Here is a 25,069-nt window from a genome sequence, read left to right as displayed (position 1 = left end):
AGAATGCAGTTTTTTTTGTATTTTTTTAACGAATGATTTTCCTTGAGAATAAATGATATTTATGAGTTCCAAAGTCATTAACTCTGAATGATTTACGGCAAATCTATTAATCTATTTATGATTTCTACAAGTCTAGTGAATAGCTAAAATGAAATCATGCTTCGTTCCTCGCTAAAGTATTTACGCGGTTTTTATGTAATCAATCAAATTATGTAATGTTCGCTAATAACAGTAATTTTTATTTCTTTTTGATATGCCCAATTTTGATTGGCAAACTCGTCTTTTTGCTATTAATATGTAGTAGGTACATTACTATTATTAGTGTAATTGGTTGATTTCTAGATTTATTCTTTGCAACACGAAGAGAAATTTATTTGATTTATATCATTCGTCATGTGCGATTAATTGTAGGTAATTATTTTTATTTTCCTGGATAATTTGTACAGGCATTTTATTTAATTGTTTATATCGTGAGATTCTTTTTTCTTAGCTTTGATTACTTTTTAGTCTTTAGTCGTTTAATTTTGTATGCGAATATTTTCATCGTTCTGCTAGTGGTTGCATTAGTTTTGATTTAGATTTAATCATTCTAAGACCAATTTACTTGTAGAGATTAGAAGTATTGAATTCATAAGTACGTTTAAGCCGGTTCAGGGTACTCGAAAGTTGGGTAGTACTTTGGTTAGTGCACCTCTCAATGCAGTAGAGTACCTAAATTCAGAAGGATATAGGATAACGTAGATCTTAGGCAAGAAAGTCCGCAGACCCTGACAGCGGTGCTTAATGTAGAGTTCGTTATCAAATCGCTTTTTGAAGTAATTACTAGTTCTCTTTTCCTCAATACTGAGGATTGTGAAAGTGAAGCGTTTGAGGTTGATGACATACTATATTCTTTGCTGTTAGTCCGGCGTGTTGATTGAAATTACTAGATATTTAAAAAATAAGTTGCGAGTAAGTTATAAGTAGAGTTCCAACATAGAGTTATTTGGGGCTATAATTATTTCGTTAATTTGGAAGTCTAAATTCGATTTTCAGAACTCACGGAATGTACATTGCAGACTTGAATTTTACGTTTTGAAATTAAGCATACTAACTAGCTGTGGTTATAGTCCTAATCAGACGCGTAATGTCTGATAATTTGCGGTTGTTAAAATTTACGCGTTAAGAATTGCCGCAACTGGTATTCTACCAGTTAAAGCATCTTTTATTGACTGTATATTCTGTACTACCAATATCTGGTCTATGACGGAGCAGTAGAGTACGGCAAGTGAACGGCCTTGCGCGAAGGGTCGGCCGCCGGTCAATGGGCCAGTTACTACTCCTCAGAACTCTCAGTTTCGAGCGCGGTTAGAAATGACGCCGTTTTGTTATGCAATAGAAACCATTTCCAATATAAACAATAACAAACGATATGGAATATTAATAAATATTTAATGTTTTTATTTCTAAGGCTGATGTTTTGTACTATCGTGCTGTCTTGAACTAACATACTATTCACTAATAGGTACTCGGTTTTAGCTTGAGCATGCTCATTTTCTACGTATGCCTATTTTATAGGCTTATAATTTTAGCTTGAGCGCGCTCAATTTAAAATCTCAATTAGACAACGGGGAAGTAGGTACCTAAATGTTGTTCCTATCACAACCTCATTTAGTTGATTGCGAGCAAGTAAGAAGAGCAGATGTATCGGGGCCCTCGGGGGGCCTGCTAAGGTCGTAGTCGTCAAACTAATACTGGTTTGGTTTATTAATGAGACTGATAAAACGTTTTTATTAACGCGAGCATTTTGTATGTGATTTGAAGTTATTTTAGGCACTTCTGCTCTATTGTTATTGTGATTCTGAGTGACACGATTTCTTTTCTAATCAGTTTCTCTTTGGATAATATGTTGAGACGTAATCATTGTTTTTTAATGATTGATGTTTGAAATAATAATCACGAAATAAAAATGAACATGTATGAAATATTATAACAATAAAATAATACCTATATGTAACCGAACTGCCAACAGTTCGTCCACCCACGATGTCAACGATTCTATTATTATTGAATTGATTTCTTTTGATCATTATTTCCTTATTCATTTTCCATATTTGTTGTCCGCCAACAAGTCACTAATACGCTCTGAAAAATTTGAAGCTAGAAATTGGCTTGATGCTTGTAAATGGAACACTTTATTTATACAATTATACTGGTCGGCGATTTGTTTTTCCCTAATTGGATTCTAAATTATAGCAACATTAAAACACCAAGTTCGAATCCTACCTACACTTGAAGGGTTCCGTAGTACAAGTACCTCTAAGTGGGTACATGCGTGTACATATTTTTCATTAATCCTGTAAAACTACATATCATAAAACGATCATATTTCGTACAGGGAATTAATAGGTACCTAAAGAAATATTATCTAGTGAGAAAAAAGCTTCTTGAATCGACTTGGTCCTATAATAGGGTCACAAAGATTAACATGATTATTATTGATGTGTAGTTATTATATTATTCAGCTTCGACACATAAATCAATTATCTTGATAAGAAAATTATATACTTATGATCGTTGGTTCGTGCCGATTGATACTTAAATAAAGTTATGAAATGAAATATACCCACCCATGACTTCAGAGTTAATGGAGCAAGTTCTCGACCTTTGCCAGTCAAGGCAGAGCTAATTTCAGTTTCGTTTTGCCGCTATCTTTTATGGTCATCCACCCGGCCATATTTGTACGCGACCTTTGGGGCAAGTTTTGTAAATGATATTATTTTCGGCCTAGACTGGTACTGGAACGTACGGCCATTTCACTTTGTTTTTTTGGAAGAAAAAAGCAAAATAAATCGCCGTTTCAAATACTTACGGAAGAGATACACTCGTTAATCGAACAACTTTTTACTGTTACAAAAATATGTTCGGTGTGTCACATTAATTATCGCCTTACACTACCGATGATGTATTAATAATAAAAAATATCAGTATCTTTTTAGCAAAATATACCCGAGCCAAAAAAATAAGTAATTTAATTATTTGTTACATCACATCAATCTATTTTTTGTGAAGTAAACAGTAAGTGTTAAACATAAGTGTTAAATTCTTTAACGTTTTGTTTTGTTAGTTTCCGAGAAATTATATCATCAAAGCGACGAACAATGATTGGTCAGAATTTGTAGAGTAAGATCACCGACGGACTTTACTTAGCAATACATAAAGGTTCATTTACCTGGGTTCAAACCTTTGCCCCAAGTGTTTGCTGTAGATACATGATAAGGATACTCGATCCATTATTCTTTACAATGTATTCATCTTATTGACGCGTGATGTGCGATCAGACCGAAGATCCGTCCCACCAAACCTGTCAGTTCATTCTTATGTCATGTCTTGCATAAATCCATTTGTCACTCTATATTGTTTGCTGTACCCGATTGACTTGTATGAAAAAAGCTTGTCAGCTCATGATCCGATGTTTGTGGGCTGTAACGCCTCCTCCGGTGTATTAAATTAGGCCTATTGTCCACTACTTCACAAGATATCATACGATCTATTAACTACAAAGTGGTAACAAACGGTATCTTAAAAACGTTTGATGCAATCGTAATTTTTCGTAGATGAATGTAGCGCGTGTGATTGACACACGTCAAACTCGTAGCAGATTCGTAGTCGATTTTAAACGCTACGCATCTACGTTTATGTTAACTACGCTACGAATGCGTTAATTTTGCTCGCTGCATTTGTTTGCATCTGTTAACTAATGGAAATGATCAATAGAAATAGAGGCACTTTCACCTTATTTCATCACCTTTTGTAGTTCACGCTAGAATATTTTTCCCACATATTGATACTGTAATGTCCTTGGCACTTCTTTTATGACTACAAAACGCTCTAAAGAGTGTTTGTAATATTTTATTCTGCCTTTCTCACATAATTTTACAGTTATTTGACAAGAATTTCACCTTAACAGTGTATATTGCTAGCAAGCATGTAGACGAAGGCCCTATCAGGCCTGACTCCGGCGAGATGGGCCGATAGCGTCCATTGTGAACGGTTCATACAAGGCGATACTCCCTATTAGTGGACGTCTAAATATTGTATTGTACGTGAACTCCGTCCTAAAACATCGCATTGTTTCAGACTCACCATGTAGGTTAACCACAAATAATGTTATGAGCTGGAAATGTAGAGCGCAAACAGACATGCAGTGGTTTAATTCAATCCACAACTTTAAATTCGTTCAGCGGATTCTGAAGCGAGCTAATATTATTTTGAAAAGTTTGAATCATTGTTAGCCTGCTATTAACTGAATTAAATAGTTGTATCAGCGGTAATTCTTCGGTAGTTCTCTTCTTTTGCGTTCGTTACGCATAATGATTACAGAATATGAAGTGAAATTTTGAGTTGCTCTGTTAAATTGTCCAGGACATTATTATTTTGTGGTAGCCCTAGATGTGTGGTCGAAATTGATGTGCAACATAGATAGTTCCTGATTCCGCCGCGAGCGGCGCTGGTGTTTAATAGCCAAGGTCCGTTGTTTCGCTTAACATTGGGATATTAATTGAATAGCTCGCATAATTGGGCGGGTAATATTGAAAGCTTTTGCACTGGCCCCAGGCTATAACTGCCAAGTACACTGATGGCTATTTTGACCCTTATTGCATGGGTATAGGGAAAACAGACCATTGGTTTGGACTATGTGATTTTATATTAACGAACGATTACAATGATGGTTTACAAACAATGTAAGCTTAATTTAACCTTGTTTCGTTTGCGAAAGCGAAGTCCTTTACAAATTAAAACACACACAATTTCCTTCTATGTGTTTGGATGAAAATAACCCTATTTTAAAACAGTTGTGTTAGTTCAGGCCGGATTTTCAGTGGTCACGGTTGTGAAGGCTGAGTGAACAGCTTTAAGATAATGCAGATACGTCGTATATTGTGTTCATCTGTAACTGAGCCAATTGTTCGATAGCCGTGACCCGATTAGCGATGCACATCGGTGTGCATCGCTTGCAGTGGCCTCGCGTCGGTTGCAAGGGCGCGCCCTTTGTGTATAGGGAACATAATTAGTAATTACTGATATGACATGTCTTGGCTTGTGTACCATTAAGATCATTATCATTGTCATCATCTTCCGATCAAGCTGGATGGGTAAAGCTAGTGCCTACTTTATATTGGGGTGTATTTACCGCATTTTGAAAGTGGACATAGCATCAGGTAATCTCTATAATTCTGTAACATCTCAAAATATTATACTTATTAACAAAAATGTAAGAAGAAATAAACTATTGGTTGAGGTGCTGTTGACTGTCACATAATATTGTGTCCAGGTTTTATAATACATAATGATTATTAAATATTGTAAATATAGGTACCTACATTACTGAATTAGTTCACAATACTTAGGCTGAGTTGCACCACCTTATTTTAACCGTGACAGTAACAATAACCGGTGCTTTTTGTATGGAGTTTGACAGATTTTTGACGTTTGCCAATGTTAAAGTAAGATGGTGCAACCCAGCCTTACAAGTAAAAACAAAAGACAATCGAAACTGAACGAGAAAAAAGAAAAAATCTTAGTGGCCTGGCCAAAGAGTTTTGACCGCATGTGACCTCCATATCTCTGATAGCAAAAGTTTTTTTCGTATTAAGAGTATTTATTCTAGTAATGTCACTACCACATGCAAATTAAATCGCTGCATTCGCGCTTTGCAGTACTTTGTACAACGACCGGCCTCGTGTCGCTTACAAGGTCGCGCCCTTTTGATGGCATACTGTGTACAAAACTACAAAGTGCGCTTTTAATTATCGTGCCGAGCGCATAATGTGTAATAATTTTGTAATTTAGAGCACTAATAGAGCATTTAACATCTTATCAGGCATCCAACACTAGTATTATTTTTTGATCGGAAGCAATTCAGAATAAATGATCCATAAACATACCTGCGCAATATACCTACCTATTTGTTTAAACCTTCACCAGTTTATTTAGACTGTGGTATAAGTCTTGAATATATTGAATAACTAGCGGCAGCCCGCGACTTCGTACGCGTAGATCCCGTTTTAGGGGTGGAGTTTCGTAAAATCTGTTCTTGGTGAACACCTACATTGCAAAATTTAAGCTCCTAGCACTTGTAGTTTCTGAGATTTCGTGATGAGTGAGTCAGTCAGTCAATCAGTGAGCTCTCGCTTTTATAAATATAGATAGATTTATTCCTTTGATTAAAAACTTTATCTGGCGCAGCTGTTCACAATTTCGCGCAAAAATGGTTTTTGAGTGGTAGAGTTAAGGTAAAATATGTTTAGCTCATGAGCTATTACATGTGACTTTGTGTCATGACACAAAGATGAAGATTATAATTTGTCATTGTTAAGTTTTTTCTCTACACCACAGAGAACATCATGCCAATCAATCAACCATCGATCAAGTCGTCTGTTTTTGCGGCGCCCTCTCGCGGCAATAGTGATGTGCACATGCTGGGTCGGAAAAGTCAAAACTAAAAATGGTTTACTTACACTATATTTGATACCTAAGTAAAAAGTAAGTAGGTATCTCTTAAAAAAGTCTTGAAAGTAACTTACTGTTTGCTATACAGTGTATTTGGGATAGGGCTTGTGATAATTTAAGGCGATGTTATTATGTCAATTTTATCGATTCTTCATTATTTTTTTTTAAGTCTTTTGGTCATTATTTTTAAATTTTGTGTTTTTTTAATAACACATATTTTTGGATTACAAATGCAATATTTTATTTATCTGTAAGACGGGCACATAAGCAATACAAACAATTTTTATGTAGAGTCACAAAAAAATTAAGCCCCATTCCAAGAGGAGGGGGTAGGCCCACATATGGGGGCATTTTTGTCGATAAAATTGACATCACAACATCGTCTTAAATTATCGCTAGCCCTATCCCAAACATACTGTATATTTAGGCTAAGTAGCCCACCTAACTTTAACCGTAACTACATATAACTATATCCGATGTTTTTTGTATGGAGTTTGATAGATTTTTGACGTTTGTTAAAGTTAAAGTAAAATTGTGCAATCCAGCCTAAGCTTTTAAAAAGCGCTTTTACAATGAAGTCTTGCAGTCTCTTACACAAGCTTTTATAGTCAAATCTTTAGATTATAAAGTGTTATCAAAATTATAAATGAATAAAGAATTCTTCTATGGCGTAGGGTTGTGACACGAAATAGAAAATAAATGTCATAACAACAGCTACAACAGTGGTGACACCAGCGTAAATTGATATTACGCAAGTTTTTCGTGGAGTAAAGAGTAAATTCTCAGCATCCCTAGCGTTAGATGTGCCTCGCTTGATCCGATAACGTCAACACATGACATCATGGCGATAAATCCGTGTAACGCAACAATTTGTCACTCACGACTGCGTGAGGAGTGTTCCAATGTGACAAGTGGAACAGGTGACTGACTTTTTAGGGTTATACGGCTGTGGAATTGCTGGGTCTTCATTTTTTAATTAACCGAAGCACTTTTTTTTGCGAGTAGCTATGCTATTAATTTGAATTTTATACTCGTAAGTTTACTAATACAATGTTATGCAATATTCTATGCTATTAAGTCGNAAAAATAATATATTTCTTATGAACAGACACTAATGACTATTATAATGCTTCTGAGTAATTTACCTAATTTTTTGGAAATCAATCATTGATTTAAATTATCGTAAGTTACTTAGCTTATTTATTTGATTTAGGTATTTTGACGCCCGTATTCACAAACGATGCTTGCTTAAGTGAAGCAACAAATCGAACGCACAGCGTTGAATAGAGTTCTGTGACTGGTTCGTGTGTACCCCTGTGCGTCCACGCGCACTGTGAGACCTCATAGTAATGTTGTGAATACGGGCGTGAGTTTGTGCAGGCCATAACTGAGAGTAACACTTAGTTGAAGTTGTAATACCTAAATGAATATTTGAAATCGATTTGAAACGATAAATCATTTAATCTTCAGTAAATCGATAAAAACCACATAGTAAACCGGCAACTAATACCTACACTTACATAACGGAATCGGTCGAACAATCACGTTTAGGTTTTCTCCCCCCTCGGGAGCGCACGTAAAATGGAAAACTTTCCTACAGTTTGTATAACAAATGTGATTTATGCATGCCTCAGTGGAATTTAGTAATAATAACTTTGAATTCCTCAGATTTATTGACTAGGAAAATATGTTAATAAAGTGAAAATATTTGGAAATAAAACGAATATGTAGTGTCCAACGGCGTTTTTAAAAAACTCGTAACGGTGGGCGGTTAAAATTGCTTGCCTAAGGTTATTGATTTTAAGAAATTAATCAGTCAGTTTTATATACAGTATTACTGTTTATATTCTTGAGTATATAAAGTTTTATGTAGAGTTCTTTGTACTACGTACCTACCCTTGCTTTGTGTCGGACTTACGGTCCCAGCGGAAGCCTCGGCATACAATCAGAATACTCATCGAGTTATTACAGTAACGCAAACCAAAACGCAATGATAATCCGACCAATCATTACTTATATTACAGCCAACTATTCATTTTCCTTCAGTCAATTACCAACAAGGAGTTAGAGCGCACGATTTTCAATTTAATGACTATTTCCTGCGATATTATGAAGTACATCAATATATCAATAACTATCAGTTAAATGTGTGACGCGTGTGTGTGTTAAGTGTAATATACTTAATGAAAAAACTAAAAATGAGTGTATAAAAAGTGCAATGGATATTTTTTACAAACGTGTGATAACGTGAAAATTTCCCGCCTAGCGCAGTGTTTTATGTATTTTCATGGTGACAGTTTTCCCGCTCGGTAATCATGGCGCCATCAAGCGGCGGCCGCGGGTACTACTTCGTTTCATGTCCGAACCGTCAGAGCACGTTCAAAGCACGCTTGAAAGATTTGACTACCCGGTAAGAGATGGCGTTGTTATTGCAAAATAAACAGCCTAGTCACATTTTTGTTGGATGGTCGGAAAACATTAAGTTTTTCAGATTAAAAAAAATTTAATTGTTTTTATAAATTTTAATTAGGTTTTCACCATTTTCTTATTTGTCATCACTATCAAACTGAATTTAGGTTCCTAAACGAAGTGAAAAGTAAAATTCTTGTAAAATAATGAAGTCGGTTAAAAATTCGGAACCTATGTACCTACCTACACATTGGACATTATTCCACGCTGGAAAAATAATTATGACTCAGTTTTTCAATGAAATTCTTCTTTGTTCGCAGGCAGAGCCTGGGGATACGATAGCAACAACCAAAGAAGGTGAGACCTCATTTTATTAAGTCCTTATGTAATTATTATTATTATTTAGATATAAATTGGCTTTCCTTATTCATATTTTATTTTATTTTGCAGAAGAATGGGTGACTCGCAAGACGAGCGAGGTGACGACGACTCGTCAGATCGCGACGCGGGTCAAGCGTGAGCTGCTTCTGGAAGATGGCAGGATCCTGAAGGACTCCGGGCCCAAGATATCCACTTCAGTCAATGAGGATACTCACACCACCAATCTGCAGCAAACTGAGGCAAGCAATATCAGATTTATTAGAGGTTCTGTTGAAATCTGCTGCCTTACGAAATTAATTTAGACTATTTATGTATTTGCATCTACTTATGGTTCCTGAAATTCAGGTTTGTCCTCTTGAATCATGGTAACTTCAATTTCCGTCGAACACTGGACTATTGTGTTGAACCCACTCCTAACACTCCCAAGAATACCTAGACCTATATTTATTTAGCTGAACTCCAGAAATATTTGTATTCTAAAAAGTATAAAGTATAGTTTAAATCTATGTCACATTTTTTTTATAAACTAAACCTAGGTAAGTACCTATATCAAAAATATTTATTTCCTTCCGAAATTCCGATTTTCTTCAGTCATCACAAACCGTCTTTCAAGACGATTCATCAACACAGTGAGAGATTTTTTAACTAGTTTTAATGTTTTCAGCACCGGGTACCCGATGATCCGGTCTCTAAGGATGAGCCTGCTGCGATCTCTGGTGCGGTGGGCGGTGCCATAGGAGCTCCGATAGACGGTAATAATATCTACATTGATTTTTAGGTCACTTAGTAAAGAAAATTCATCACATTTTACAATATTCGTTCGTTCGTTCGTTCGTTTCAGCCAAATGACGTCCACTGCTGGACAAAGGCCTCCTCCAAGGTTTTCCACAATGCACGGTCCTGCGCTGCCCGCATCCAGGCTCTTCCCGCGACCTTTACGAGATCGTCGGTCCACCTAGTAGGAGGCCTGCCCACGCTACGTCTTCCAGCCCGTGGTCGCCACTCGAGAACTTTTCTGCCCCAACGGCCATCGTCTCTACAATATTACTCGTGAAAAATTTACGTATTTATTCACGGTTGTGACGAATTTACTTTAACTCGGGGTTGCACCATCTTTACTTTTGTCAGGGCGCCGGGAGTCCCACACACCACCCTGTCCCCCGGCAGTGGTGACGGTGCGCAAAGCATTTCCACCGCGACAAAAAAAAAATCTTTTGTACTCTATGACAAACACGAAAAACCTGTCAAATTCCATACAAAAACACCGGTTATAGTTGCAGTTACGGTTAAAGTTAAGGTGGTGCAACTTACAAATGTTTGTGTTGAATTTTATCATTACAGTATTACTACACTGTGCTGTACCTCTAGTACGAAAAACTTTCGAGTTCGTTTCGTTTGCGTATTCAAAGTGTCATCGAAAAATTTTGTATGAAAATTTAAACAGCGCCCCCTAGGGCGGCTATAATATAGGGGGCGCTGTTTAATTTTTCATACAAAATTTTTCGATGACACTTTGAATACGCAAACGAAACGAACTCGAAAGTTTTTCGTACTAGAGGTACTGATGTGATAAATCTATACTTAGTTAATATTGTATTTACCTACTTACTTCAGTTAATTAAACAATCGTGACGGCTAATTAACTTCAACTGTTAAACACTGGTTATTAGCAGTTCAATCATGTAAATGGTTAACATTAACTGTACACCGAATTCTACCTTTATTTATGGATCATTCCATCTCATTAGTCAATATTGCTTTGTATCATGTGTGATACTTATTTCTGTGTGTTGTTATCTTCATCATTAAAAAGCCATTAGTAATTTTAAGCCCGACAAGCAATTTGTAACAGATATGAAACAAAAAGTAATTTATACGCAAGGTTCTTGGTTTGTTTTCCGGGAGCCTAATGCAATTAAAAATGAGTATAGCGCGAAGATGAATGATGATGAACTTTTTATTGGTACAGATTCTTGCTAACTGACTGGGTTACTAAAAATAGTCAGTGCTAATAGAATTTGGTAATTTTGAATGACCTTAAAGTTATTTTAGTTTGCAATCAAATATACACGTTATACCAAGTTTTTAAGAGACTTAAAAATTACTTTTAAATTTTGTAAATATATTTCTCAAGTCGCATCTTACGACATTACCGGAAAGATTGCGAGGGTGGTCCTACCTATCCTACTCTTCCTAAGTATGTAATCAGTTTGTCCAGGATAGGGAGTGTAAGCCAAATACTTTTGCTTCTGGTAAATTAGAGAAGATCGTCTTAGTGCAGTGCAAACAAAATGATGATGATGATATCTTTTATACCTAATAGAACCCGATGGCTTAGACCTGGACGGTGTGATCGCCCCAGCCGGCACCAAGGTGCTGGTCTCCTCACGCGTGGTGGCGAACCCAGATGGGAAGGTGCGGGAGAGCAAGGACCATCGGGTCCTCACTAGAAACGTCACCGATCACGTCCGAGAGACCGAAGAACGGTTCCACCGAGGAGACACTACACATGACGTGAGTACTTTTTTTTTTATAAAACTACGCAACACAAAAAGAGCTGGCTGACAAGACATTTTCTCTTTTTTCGAAATTTAAAACACAATTTTCAATTTTGAATGCATAGGTAAAGTCACTTGTTTCGTTATTCATTTCTTTATTTTAGCACAAATTGGACTTACCACTGTTCATGCTGTGGTTCGATTCATAGAAGTTACCTAGAACATAACCACAGTGTGACAGTTAAAATACAGGTATTTATAATTACCATATTATTTATATATTATTACACACAGGTTATTAGCAGCAGATTTACTGATATTACAACATTGTATTTTGATTAATATGTAACAGATAGCCTTATTTATTTCGTCGAATCAATCATGATAACATTTTCAGGTTTAAATTGCATCGAAAGTTTGACCGCTCATTTTGTTGGTTGTTTTACTGTTACATTAATTTTCGTACTAACTTAGCATGTAGAGACAACCATTTATCCAATATTATATACTACCGTATCCATTGAATGCAAATTAGTTTTTTACGTGTATTTCGCCCAATTCTTCAATGTCTAAATAACAAAATTAGCAGCAAACTATCTAGAAAACAGTTTAGTGCGTTGAACCCGTATCAAACACTTTCAACTATATGACTTACAAGAAAGACGCAGGTATATTGCCTCCTCAGTGCGGATGAATCACGATCTCCATGTAGAGTTCCACTAAAACCTATAACGTATCATAACTATAAGCCATTAATTCTATAACCAATGTCAGGTCAATAGTTGTTTGCAATTTACGAATGCTTTTAACTCCATAGTATGCATGACGGAACTTATCGCTCGCCATAAGGTGTGACGACGCGTTGATTGTCAGAGGTTGGTTTCGTTCGCCATAGATAGGGAATGATAGACGCTAATGGAGGGCTGGGAATTGCGTTCCTCCCCGTAACTCGTCTAGATTGTTGAGCTATTCCTAGACTTAGATAAAGTATTTTTAACTGCACGCGTTTTATAATAAGGCAATACATATGAACGAGCCGCCTCGGATGGTAAAATATCTGTGGCACCGGGATACATTTTAAGCGAGGCTATCTCTATACTTAACCTCAAATCCTAATCATTCTCAATAGTAAGTGTTATCGTTGCTAAATGATACGTGTCTTTAAACGCTTACTATGAACAGCTTACAAACTCGTTTAGTTAGAGGGTTTGGTTTGTACGGTTCTGGAATTCAATAAGGAAATTGAAAACGGTACCTTTATTACAATCGTATTAACAGGAGTGCTCTAAAACGTCGTTACATCAATACATTGATTCACTGTAATAGCTGGTTTTGAACGTAATCGTAACAACTTATTGCTACATTATTACGTTTCAAAATCGATCATGTTTAGATACTGTGTCGTGTGTCCAATTTAGTTTGTAATTAATCAATAGCTTTGCAAGAGCATTTCGAAGGTATAGGAAATGAGCTGTCAGATATAATCTATATACATATATAAAAGAAAGTCGTGTTAGTTACTCCACTTATAACTCAAGAATGGCTGAACCGATTTAGCTGAAAATTGTCAGGGAGGTAGTTTAGAGCCAGGAGAAGGACATAGGATACTTTTTATTCCGTTCGAAATTAAAAAAAAAGTCTGTTTATTTATTGCCATTAAGGCGGAACAAAGTTCGCCGGGTCAGCTAGTTATGTATAAATTGGTATTTGGCACGTCCACTTTCAATAGACTTTAGTAAATAGGTGCGGAGCTTATTACTTTATTGTTTCATATTTTCACCAACAATGGTTGAACTAATGACTTGATATCTTAAAACAGTATTTCGAAGGCATATCTGTGAGACTATGTAAAAATATATCAAAAATTTTTTTTCTCAAGATCTGACTTAGGTACTTACTAGTCGTTTCTATTGCGACCACAAAAATTCTTCACACAGACCTTGATTGCCAAAAAAGCTTGTGGTTGCTAATACATTTAGCGTTTCCGTCTCCTGACACCGACTTTCCTGTCATTGCCTCACCAAATATTGTACCTGACGATTAATGTAGGCCAGATGATTGTATCAAGTGCAGTTGGTGTGTACTCTGGTGGCTTAGTTCCGTACGCGGAGGTCGTACACTGAGGTGAAGGCAAGTGGCTGGCATTTTGAATTCGAGCGCGAAATTATGTGACCCAGCGGTTAAACGCAACGCTTAAATGGTAGAATCGAAAGACCGGGGGCTTGAGCAATTGTTTGAAGTGCAATAGATTTTCCGGGATTGAATTGACTGATGATTTGAATAACATTAAAGTAGCTAATGTTTGTAATGTAGATGAAAAAAATATCTAACTAAAATCAATTCAATTACATTTGAGTTCTCTTTCAGCGATTTCAGTAAGGCAAAATTTTATGTAAAATGTATAGAAGGCTGTTGTCAATGATTCGGACTTGAAAACCCTCCTTGTTGCTCATCGGATTGACTAAATCAGAACAGATTTATCAACATTTTTTTAAACTAAGTACAGTAATAAGTATACATCATAAGGATCTAGTTCAGGAACTACTCAAACACTCCATGAATGCCCTTGACATTTCAATTGTTAGGCAACTGAAGGTCATGGTAATCTAAGATTAATAAAACCAGTCTAAAATTATTAATAAAATTAGACCTGATAATATCAAATACGTTTTAACAAAGTGCGTCGTTATAAAATTTTAAAACTTGGACGATATTCCAAATTATGGCATGCGCGGGCGCCGCTATGTCGGTTTTTTCCATTAATAAATTATGAGCCCTTACTAATGTTATTAAGTGATTTGTTAGCGAAATATTTATTTGGCAATAACATAATAGATTTGCAAAAATATGTGTAGAAAAAAAATGGTTTTATTGACACATTTGTACAAACAAATGGTGTAAAAACCAAGGACGACCTGCAGCCAGCAGCGCGGCAGTGTTATATAATTCTACCACAAAAGCCAAAATGTTACATAGACTGTTTCAATACATTCTGAACTCGGTCTGAAACCTAAATTATAAGAATGACATTATGAAGCTTAAGATTCAAGATCAATCTAAAAATAACCCTCCTTCTGGCGCGGTCGGGTAAAAAATACAGATTTAGATATTTTATCTGTCTTTATTTAGACAAAGCGTTGCACTGTTTGTAGAACTTTCAAAGTAAATCTGTTGTAACAAAGGATTCAATCGTCTAGAATGTAGTTATGATTTCACACAAGATATTTTAGTACGGTATTTAAAAACTGTAACAACAAGCTTGCTGTTTCCCTTTGTTTGATGCACGCACTTCAAGTGCATCTTTTTCTTGTAGATGTCATGGCTCAGTGAACAACACTTATGACATTGAATGGTAATGGATTTTCCATTCTTTTTATCTATTGTTACGCTAAAATCGCGGAAGTGATACCCTATTAGTGCTCGTAAATCAAACAGTATTTAACAGTACCTTGTATAAAATAGAAGTAGGCACCCTTGAAAGTACCTACAGCATGATTTAGTTCGCAACGTTTGTTTCAAATCATCTCTTGCTTTAAAACTTTGTATTTACTCGACAATAACAAACCGAGACGCGCAATAGAGTCCAATTTAACCCATAGCAAAAAGTATAAGAAATAAAATAATGCTCACTCGTACCTTACAAATTGACAACCGAACGGCGGACGCATAAATGCGAAACACTCTTATCGAGAAACAACAGTAAGATAAACAGCGTAAAATGGGGCAGCGCTTTATTCAGATGAGCGCTCACATAAATCGATGGTGATTTTGAAATTATAATTTGTTCACGGAGATAGGACGCCGCGGGCGCCTCGCCCACGCGGCTCGCGGGGCGCTGCATCGCTCTGAAAGCGCTGCGTGTATGTAGTGCACGCTTTTTGCAGACGCAACTTCAGAATTCATTTGTTTTTTTTTTGTAATTAGAGTCTTTAATTAGGCAATAGTGTACGCTAAGCTTTTTGCAGACGCAACTTCAGAATTCATATTTTGTTTATTTGTTATGTAGCGGAAAAATATTTTCTTGCGAGGCTCAGGTGTGTCGCAAGTGGGCAAGGATATTTGCGCTACCAGCGCTTTCTTGTCAATCATGTAGAATATCATAGAGTAATCTTGCTTGTAATCCTCTAAATCTCAAATCTAATTTCAATCTCGATGGCGACAACAAAGACAGCAGCAAAAAAATAAGTAGTAGGTATTCTGATACGGAGCTTACGAGATGTAACTACGCAATGCAAACAAGTACACTCAAGTGCTAAATCATGTTGCTTTAAGTTCAACAATGCATCAGTCAAGGTTACGATTGTTTGACCGGATAATATCCGGTATATTATACCTAACACCCCGAGTGTATTGTCGAATTTGTGTAACCTTGAAGCGATTTAAGCGCTGCAAAGCTGCCGTTGCGTTTGCGTTCTAACTTCTAAGGCATTGCGATCACTCGCGCGCAGCACCTTGCAAGCTGGGTTGATCAAATTTTCCCGCGCCACTCCTTAGTGTGTTTATATCATTATCTAAGCTTAGGTACACTCGCCTTGGAACCTGTTCCGTGCCTGTGTCTGCCTGGGTCTTGACAACGAGTTAATAAACAGATCTGAAATTAATTATCGTATCATAGCCTAGAGGTGCTGGTATGCTCTGTATAGGTCGATAGACACGTTCGTTTGGTAATTAGAATGTCCTCCAATTTTAGGGTTGGGCTAGTTTTAAATAAGTATTACTAACAAGAAATACCATATTTCATACATAAAGAGTTTACACATAAATAGAGACCATTCCAACATTATTTTTAGGTCATTTTCAAAAATGATGGTGATGTAAATTAATAAACTTATTGCCTATATCTCCAAAATGAGAGTTCATAATTTTCAGAGCTTATAGAGACAGTACCTGTTGTTAACTATTTTTCTTACAATCGAACCAAACTAATTAAGTCCAAGCGAATAGAGCTAATACTTGCTAATATTGAATACATTGTACGACTCGTTATATTTATAAAGTAGATTCATAAAACTAATGTAGCTGAATGACCGCTGAAGATCTAATTAAGCCCCTCTCTCGAACGCTACATAACTGCCTTAATAATTCCTTGCGGATGCCTTCCTCTGTTTATATAGACATTTGCTGCAGGCGGCATTATAGTGATGAGAGGATAACTATTCCCTGCTCTAAGAACGAACTGGATTTTTCTTTTTTGAATTCCAATTTAAACATTTTTCTAATTTTGCACTCCTATTTTGTGATTTTCTTCGCAGAAATGACAATTTATAGGAATGTCAGGCAGATACAGTAATTTTCAGTATTACCTAACCGCGTATCGCGTTAAAGCCTGTTTAAATTAATTATTTATAGAAAACTAATCAATCAATCAATTAGGTATTATTATTGTTTAGGTACTTTGAGGTTCGCTTAGATTAATAAAACCTAGATAGATAGTCAGTGCACGAAAGGTGAGGCAGCTTTTAGTGACCCAGAATGGCTCACCCGTAAACGTCACATGAACTGTCAAAGTGAAAAATTGGTAAACACGTCCGACGAATTTTAATTAATTATGACGGTTTGGGCTGTGAAAGGGTGTGACCAGTGTTACATTTCATAAGTAAGTACTACAATTCGACGCGTATTTTGCTTGATTTGGCTTTCAAAAATTAAATACGGGAATGTTACCAGTAACAAGAAAATTTATTTCCCAATTGTTCGCCCTACAAATACACTTCCTTTTTTATGAAATCGAGACTTATAAGATTTTTGCCTCACTCTTGACGATGCGTTTGTATGAAGACTGGTTCTATATTGGCTCACATAAAATTCTAAATCCTATTCTTTGTCTTACTACCGATTTGTGTTCATAATAATCTCTCTTCATAATTTTATTTTTCATACTTTTTTTATTCATACATTTTTATTACTACCATCGGAGCTCATAACAGTTAATGATCATAATTTTTTTATCAATACTGTTACTACCAAGAACCATTTAAAATACATAATTTTTATTTTCAGATCTTTTTTCTTCATAACATTCATTGATCATATTGTTTTAATTAATAATGTTGTTACTAAGAACATACTTCAACTCATAATGTTGTTGTTCAGAATAATTTACTTTATAACAGACATACTCGTATCTTTAAAAAAATCATATATAATTTAATAGAGTAGATAAGCATGCAGATCCCATCAAAAACAATACTTGTCAAAAAAACCAAGTCTCGCAACTCAGTTGTTCTACGGTAAAAAGTTGTGAGATCCATGTAATACCAAGTCCAGGCCAGGAAATCTTTAACGTTTTACATAAATATATTGACTTGGCCATCGCATGAAAACACGTGTAAATTAAATTATTTAGTGCGATGGCCAAGTCAATATATTTATGTAAAACGTTAAAGATTTCCTGGCCTGGACTTGGTATTACATGGATCTCACAACTTTTTACCGTAGAACAACTGAGTTGCGAGACTTGGTTTTTTTGACAAGTATTGTTTTTGATGGGATTCAGTATTACCTAACCGCGTATCGCGTTAAAGCCTGTTTGAATTAATTATTTATAGAAAACTAATCAATCGATCAATCAATTAGGTATTATTATTGTTTAGGTACTTTGAGGTTCGTATTTTTAAGAACTGCTCAATAGTTCGCAAACCTTCATAGAAAACATGTCAATAAAAAACAAAATGAGATCGAATGCGCCTCCGTAAATAAAAATTCCACTGGCCATTACAAAAGTATATTGAAAAAAAAACACTATCGAGATGTTATTATTTTTATTTACCGCAATTTGAGCACGAAGGTTCTAAGCACTCGACGGGCTGGCCAGTAATTTGATCTTGCCGGCATTAGTAGGTGTGCCGAGCTTTCAACGCAGATGCCAAGAACCACAGAATGTGTTTCACACTTGCGAAGTGCATGAACATGGATAACCTTTTTGTCAAAATGATGTCATAGTGGACACTTGACCTATGGTCGAGACAGGTTTTGATTAGTCTAACGGCCGTTTGGCATTCTAGGTAATATGCGCCAAGTTATTTTGGTAATAAAAATGATAGACTATTATAAAGATAAGACCATAAAATATGGTTATGAATGGTGCTCAAATAAAAATATAAGCACAAATCTGTTACAAAACAAAGATAGGTTGTTTCAACCGCAAATAGCATGCATAACATCCCTGCCAATTTATTATATTTTTAAAAACACAAGCAGAAAATGTTAACGAGCTGAAAATAAAATATCGCTAAAGTACAACATTGAATAAATTTGAAATCGATAAGAAATATGTGGCTCATCCAGAAGCGTGGTCGGGTCATTTGCTAGTCAGCTAGTATAGCTAGATGGTAGCCACTAGCCAGGCTTCGGACAATAATTTAAGATGTTTAGATAGCATCTACAAGCCCGAGCGGTGTGCCCAAGAATTCATGTGATCACCTTTAGATCCAATCTCAGATATACCCTCTACAAGGTGATGTTACAAAAAATTATCCCCCACTTTTTAGTACATTGCGCGCTGTCAAAGATTATGAATTTTCTGTGCGTGTTAGTCCAGATGTCTATTAGTAGGCTAATATTTATAGACTCGAGTCGTAGTAACTTAGGTGATACAGTTTTGTCATAATTATGATAGTTATGCATTACTTGTTTATCATAAGGCGAGTCAGGTTTAGTTAGATTTATCGCAAATAGGTTTCTTGTAGGATTATTCAGCTTTGATAAATTGAACGTGTCATTAAAACTAAAATGTACCGTCGACAGCACATTAGACTCGTATTTTTGTTGCAGAATAGCCTCTATTACTACTAGATTACGATGCCATAGTATTTACCTCGATCGATGTGCTATCGTCTCCTCTCTACACTTTTCTTCTACATAATATAATCTAGCTAGAGTGTATTAGTGTAATGTTATGCAACATTTGGACTATAAATCAATGTTTATAGGTGCTTTAGTGGGAGTGGAGACAGTCGTAATCTGTATTAACGGCTCATTTCATTGCGCACGCGCTTTGTTGTAATTAAAGTTAAAGCATAAAGTTAACTTTCGGTATCCGTTGTTAAAGCTGAAGGGTTCAACTCTTACAAATACTGTGTGAAATAGATTTGAAATGACTTATAACTATGTATTGCATTCAAGTTATAGCTTTACATGATTAACGCCCAAATTCACAAACTATAAGGTCACTCAGTGCGCGTGGATGCATATCACAGAGCTCTATTCAACGATTTGCTGCTTCACTTAAGCAAGCATCGGTTGTGAATACGGGTGTTAGTTTCAGCTAAAAGTTTCAACTCTTTAGAATGGGAAACTGAACTGTAGCTTTTTTTTTGTTATTGCTCTACATTAGTCTACCTACAAACATGATTAAGTAGGTATCTTAATAATTTCACACAATAGAACATAGTGGATAAATTAAAATTGAGTCCTCGTTATTTGAGTTACAGGTATTTTTTTGTATGAACTGAATCAAGCTTTTATAGTTTCGGATTAAATGTACACAGGAAGCGTCTAGTCCCCTTGACCTTTATTTTAAGATTCCGATAAGGCCACTATTTGCGTAGGTAAAGAAATACTTTTAGTGAACTAAAAGTTAACATGAAAGTTGCTTATTTAGTTAATGAAACGATTTCATCATACTAACTAAATTTATCCTAAAATTGAGATTCCTACTAAACCCGAATTTTTAAACTTTCGAACTTGAGATATCTAAAAAAATTTCAAATATAAAAAAGTAAGTTACCTAATTATTATTACGTGATTAATTACTGATTACCTTCGGAAATAACAATAAACTTGATAATTGCCCTCTCACCGGCCAGGTCTAAGAATTTGTTGCCGACAGGAACTATCAAATCTTAAGAGGCACGATTTCTCATTTTATTGGTGACTGCGTAACTATTTTATTGGGAATTGGTATTAATTCAAGAACTTACCACCCAATAAATGTTGATTTATGCCTTTAATTAGATCACAATTATTAATTATTATAGCTTGAGTGAAGGCTTAATAATTTATTTTACCAAAATGATTTTAAAGAGATAACTGTACATTATCAATGTCGTTGCATGTATTCTTCTTTCTCTTCATTATTTATTATTAAGAGAGCCGTTTGTCTATAAGTATCAAATAATAAGAAGTCAAGTCATAAGAATTATTATTTATATTTTTGCAAACCATGATTTTATAAAAAAAATGGATTTACTAATTTTAAAGAGGTCATAGTACTCATTCATAAAAGAGAGAGAGTTATTAATACAACAGTGCAAATAGCTAAGCATGCCTAAAATCGGTTCACATCAGCTCCGGTCGATAAGAACAAAAGCAAAAATAAGATTAATAGGTGATTCGCGTGACCGAGCCAATTTAGTGTACCATTCAGGTGAAGATGATGAATCTATCGAATCGGCACAATAAGGATGGCCGAAATACTGCTTTCATTCCATATCGATACTTTCCATCGATAGTGTCAGTCAATGCTCACGATTTTGTTGCATTCCGTGACTTTGATATTGCTGTCAATTGAATTAACTACTTTTTAATTTAACACCTTAACATAAAAATTGATTAATTCATCAAGATAGATAGAGTCAGTCATCAAACAGAATGCATCAGCAATTATTAATTAATTTAATTAACAAAAATTGTTCAAAGTGCCAATCTGAAGACACAAATAAAAAAAGCTTCGTTGTAGTTACAATAGATCCTATTTTGCTGTACTGTGCTACATTACACAAAACACTAGGTTAAAAACCATGTTAAAATGTAAGAACTGTATGCGACTTTGTTGGTGTATAACTAATAAATAAATAATAAATAAATAATAAATAAAAACTTCGTTTTAAACATTTAAAACAAAGTCATCGATGTTCGTTGCGTTGCATTTGCGAAGCTGCAGTTTAGATTTAGAATTTTATCGATAAAACAGTGTAGAGTAATATTATGAATGGTCCGTATCCGACACCCCTAGACCTTGCAACACGGATGGTGGTTAATTGAAGAACTTATTGTGAACTGTGATATTTCAGTTATCAATCTTGTATGTATGTTACATTTGCCCTTGCGACTGTCACTTTATCAATTAAGCTCTAATCGATGTAACTTTTTAATTAAAAGTGAATAATTAATGATCATTCCAAACAAATGTATACATTTATCTAGCTGTATTGAAATGTCTATTCACTTGTATCATTAACATTTGAAGCTTTGTTAAGTGAAAAAGTATGATCTAGCTGAAGTACTTTTAATCTTCGGGTAATGCCACGGATGCTATTAAAAATGACTCACGCCCGTTTTCACCATCAATCCTTAATTTTTAAGTGACCCCTATGAAAACAAATTGCCTGTTATGTATTACCATAGGGGTCACTTAAAAATTAGTTATTGATGGTGAAAACGGGCATCAGTCTACAATAAAATCTTTCGTTTAATTCAACACCTACTTCATTCATAAAACTTCATGAATGGTGCAATAAAAATAATAGCTTGATATGCATGCATCCAGTTAGTATATTTTTATTAAATTTTAATCTCAACTCACTTTAATTCCGTTTTAAAAGCAGTCTTTTCCTCCCATCAAATATAATTAAACCTGGACCTAAACTAATCCTGTTCCAATAAAACTTTTTACTGTGCGCCCATTGGCGTACGAGTCGTGAATTGAGGCGAATCGCAAAAACATGTAAGCAATTAGAGTTAAAGTTAAAGCTCCGGGTTCAAATTAGGGATGTTACGGATATGTAGTTTCGGTTATGGATACGGTTACGGATATAGGAATAATATTAAATACCTACCGGTTTCGCTTACGGTTACTGATTTTTTTTATTTCGGATATCCGAAAGTTTCGGTTACGGATATCTGTGCACTAGAATGCAACATGCAATAGTTGTCCAACACGGTTCATTCATGGCCGCACACTTTACATCGAATAAAAAGAAATAAAAAAATTAAAATTTATACTAGATGGCATTATAAAGGTAAATCAGGCTGATGCCTTTACTTATAATGGCTATACAAAAAATAATTTAAACTGCCTACATCCGAAACTAGCCGAAACTTTTGAACCGGTTACGGTTACGGATAGTTTTTTATTTCGGATATCCGAAAGTTTCCGTTTCGGTTACGGATATCCATAACATCCCTGGTTCAAATCCTCGTTGGCTAGCAGGCCAGGGGCGGACTCGCGTTCGCGTTAGAAAAGCCGACTGGACCTGCGTTATTATCCATTCAGGACCGACAGATTGCAAGATATGGTCTATTTAATAATATAGGCTCTGACTTGCAACCACACACACGGACTCGCTGGGTCGCATTCAGCTGAATTTGATGCGTAGAGCCTATTAAAACCGTTTTGCTAACTGCTGTAGTTAACATGAACATTGCTAATCGTTTTTTAGTTTAGTGGTGTTTACCTTTTGCGGTCTTTGAATTTAAAATTATGGCCAGGATCTAATTCTTTTGGTACCTAGTTAAGAATGAACATTGAATAAAATAGTACCTGAAAACCACTGCACGGCTAAGGCAAATTATTTATGCCGTATGCGTGTGACACTTCAAATGCTATATTATTAAAGCAATAAGAATTTTCTAGTACACTAGAAGTCTATGTCTGGTTAACTTTTAAATAAAAAGCGTTTTTATAAGGTTTTTTATAGTTTAAAAGGGTTAAACAGTTAATCCCTTATCTAAAATTATATCACAAAGCGGAAGCAGCAGAAATCTCGAAATTATTATCTCACAAAAACGCAGCGGCAAAATGCTCACCTGTGCTGTGCTAGAACCACGCCTCCCGTAAGCGTGCCCCGGCAATATATTCCGTGAGGATGTACAATAGTTTGTGCGTCCAGCCCGCTCCTTTGTGCCGTGCGTACGCGCCGATCGCCGTTTCCGAGATCTAAGCGGCAATTTTGTGCGCAACTACTCGGATCTGCCTACTTGAAACGTTTCGATGATCTGCAGGGTTAGAACAATGTATTTTGTATCTGTTTTGTTCAAAGAATAATGATTTTGTAATTTTTGTATTTTACTTATAATTTGTTAATGGTATACCTACCTACTACAAATAAATACAATGGAGTAACAGGAGCGAGGGATGGTCCCTTCATCATCATATTTCAGCTAATGTCAATTCACTGCTCCTGGACATAAAGAGCTTTCCCTAAAGAGCGTCCCAAAGCACGATTTTTTTTATTTACTTACTCCCCTTAATTTAAGCTCGTCCATTCATCGTGTAGGGGCATCAAAGGCATAGGGTAGTGGTTAAATAGTAACTTTAGTAGTATTTTAAGCAAGAACGTAACTTTAATTGTCGACAAGTGGCAAAAAAAACCGTAGATTTATCTCCCAATTGACTATTGGAAAATCTCAAATATAAAAAATCAGCTCTTTCCAAGCACACAAAATTAAATGAGCCGCTATTAACTATACATATAAAACTTACAAAGTTTATTATCTAAACGACTTAAACCAACAGACCGAGAAAACAAATTAGCTGAAATAATGTACACTCGGCATCAAATAAATCGCACCTCCCGCGACAAGCACTTATCAAACGTATGCCCACTTCCCATCAACATTGGTACCATTTGAAAGCCTAGTTCTAAACTTCATTTCATTAAAGGAAAGGTTTTAAAAATGTGTCTTTACAAGGATCCAGAGTCACTTCTTCAAAAAATAGGTAGTTACGCTATAGCCATTTTTTATGACTATAAAACTGTTAAGTTGGGATTAATCGCTATCCATCTGTTAAAGAGAACACGTGCGTGAGATATTTATTTGGTTTTATAACCATAAAAATTGGTCTAATTAATCCCAGAGGTGAGCCCAAAGTGCGGTCTATTTTCAAGTCACATTTATGGTATATGTTAATCATTTATTTAGAAATGAAATGTATTTTTCTTTAAGGATATTTATTGAGCTTACAAATAACACCAATATTGTTGGGGTACCATAATAGTGTCAAAAGAAAATCTTTAAAGTTCGCGTCGCGGAAGGTGCGGTTTATTTGATGTTGAGTGTAGTTGTGCGATTCGAACGTGGCAAAACTGTTTCTTGGTATCACATTACCATGCTCGTTATCCAATACGTGTTCCCTCGTATTAGGAGCAGTTCCAAGAAATATTTCTGCGATGATAAATACCCTAATTTGTGAGGCTTAGGTCAGGTTATTATTTCATTATGCGTCGCTATAACGTAAAGAGAACGCACGAAGCATCAGTTCGACGTCATTAGTGCAATGAAATTTCGTAATTTTATAATGTTGGTATTACATTAGAGCTTTTTTGAATTATTATAGGCTCACCTGC

General features: G+C 35.6%; 1 protein-coding gene across 2 annotated transcripts in view; it reads left to right on the top strand.

Annotated features, from left to right (window-relative positions):
• Nucleotides 1-25,069, top strand: part of chas (chascon) — a 107,455-nt gene that overhangs the window by 25,635 nt on the left and 56,751 nt on the right. Inside the window, exons 1-5 of one of the 2 annotated variants that reach the window (XM_028315457.1) lie at nucleotides 8,544-8,902; nucleotides 9,222-9,258; nucleotides 9,352-9,521; nucleotides 9,947-10,034; nucleotides 11,606-11,796. In XM_028315457.1, the coding sequence (XP_028171258.1) occupies nucleotides 8,780-8,902; nucleotides 9,222-9,258; nucleotides 9,352-9,521; nucleotides 9,947-10,034; nucleotides 11,606-11,796 (609 nt within the window). In that variant the 5' untranslated portion in view covers nucleotides 8,544-8,779. Of the gene's footprint in view, nucleotides 1-8,543; nucleotides 8,903-9,221; nucleotides 9,259-9,351; nucleotides 9,522-9,946; nucleotides 10,035-11,605; nucleotides 11,797-25,069 lie in introns of those variants that run through there. The other variant, XM_028315458.1, reaches the window with a different exon arrangement.

Source organism: Ostrinia furnacalis, unplaced genomic scaffold (genome assembly GCF_004193835.3).
Source record: "Ostrinia furnacalis isolate ACB-3 unplaced genomic scaffold, ASM419383v2 OfSCF5129, whole genome shotgun sequence".
NCBI lineage: Eukaryota > Metazoa > Arthropoda > Insecta > Lepidoptera > Crambidae > Ostrinia > Ostrinia furnacalis.
This window is presented reverse-complemented; position numbering and strand designations above follow the sequence as displayed.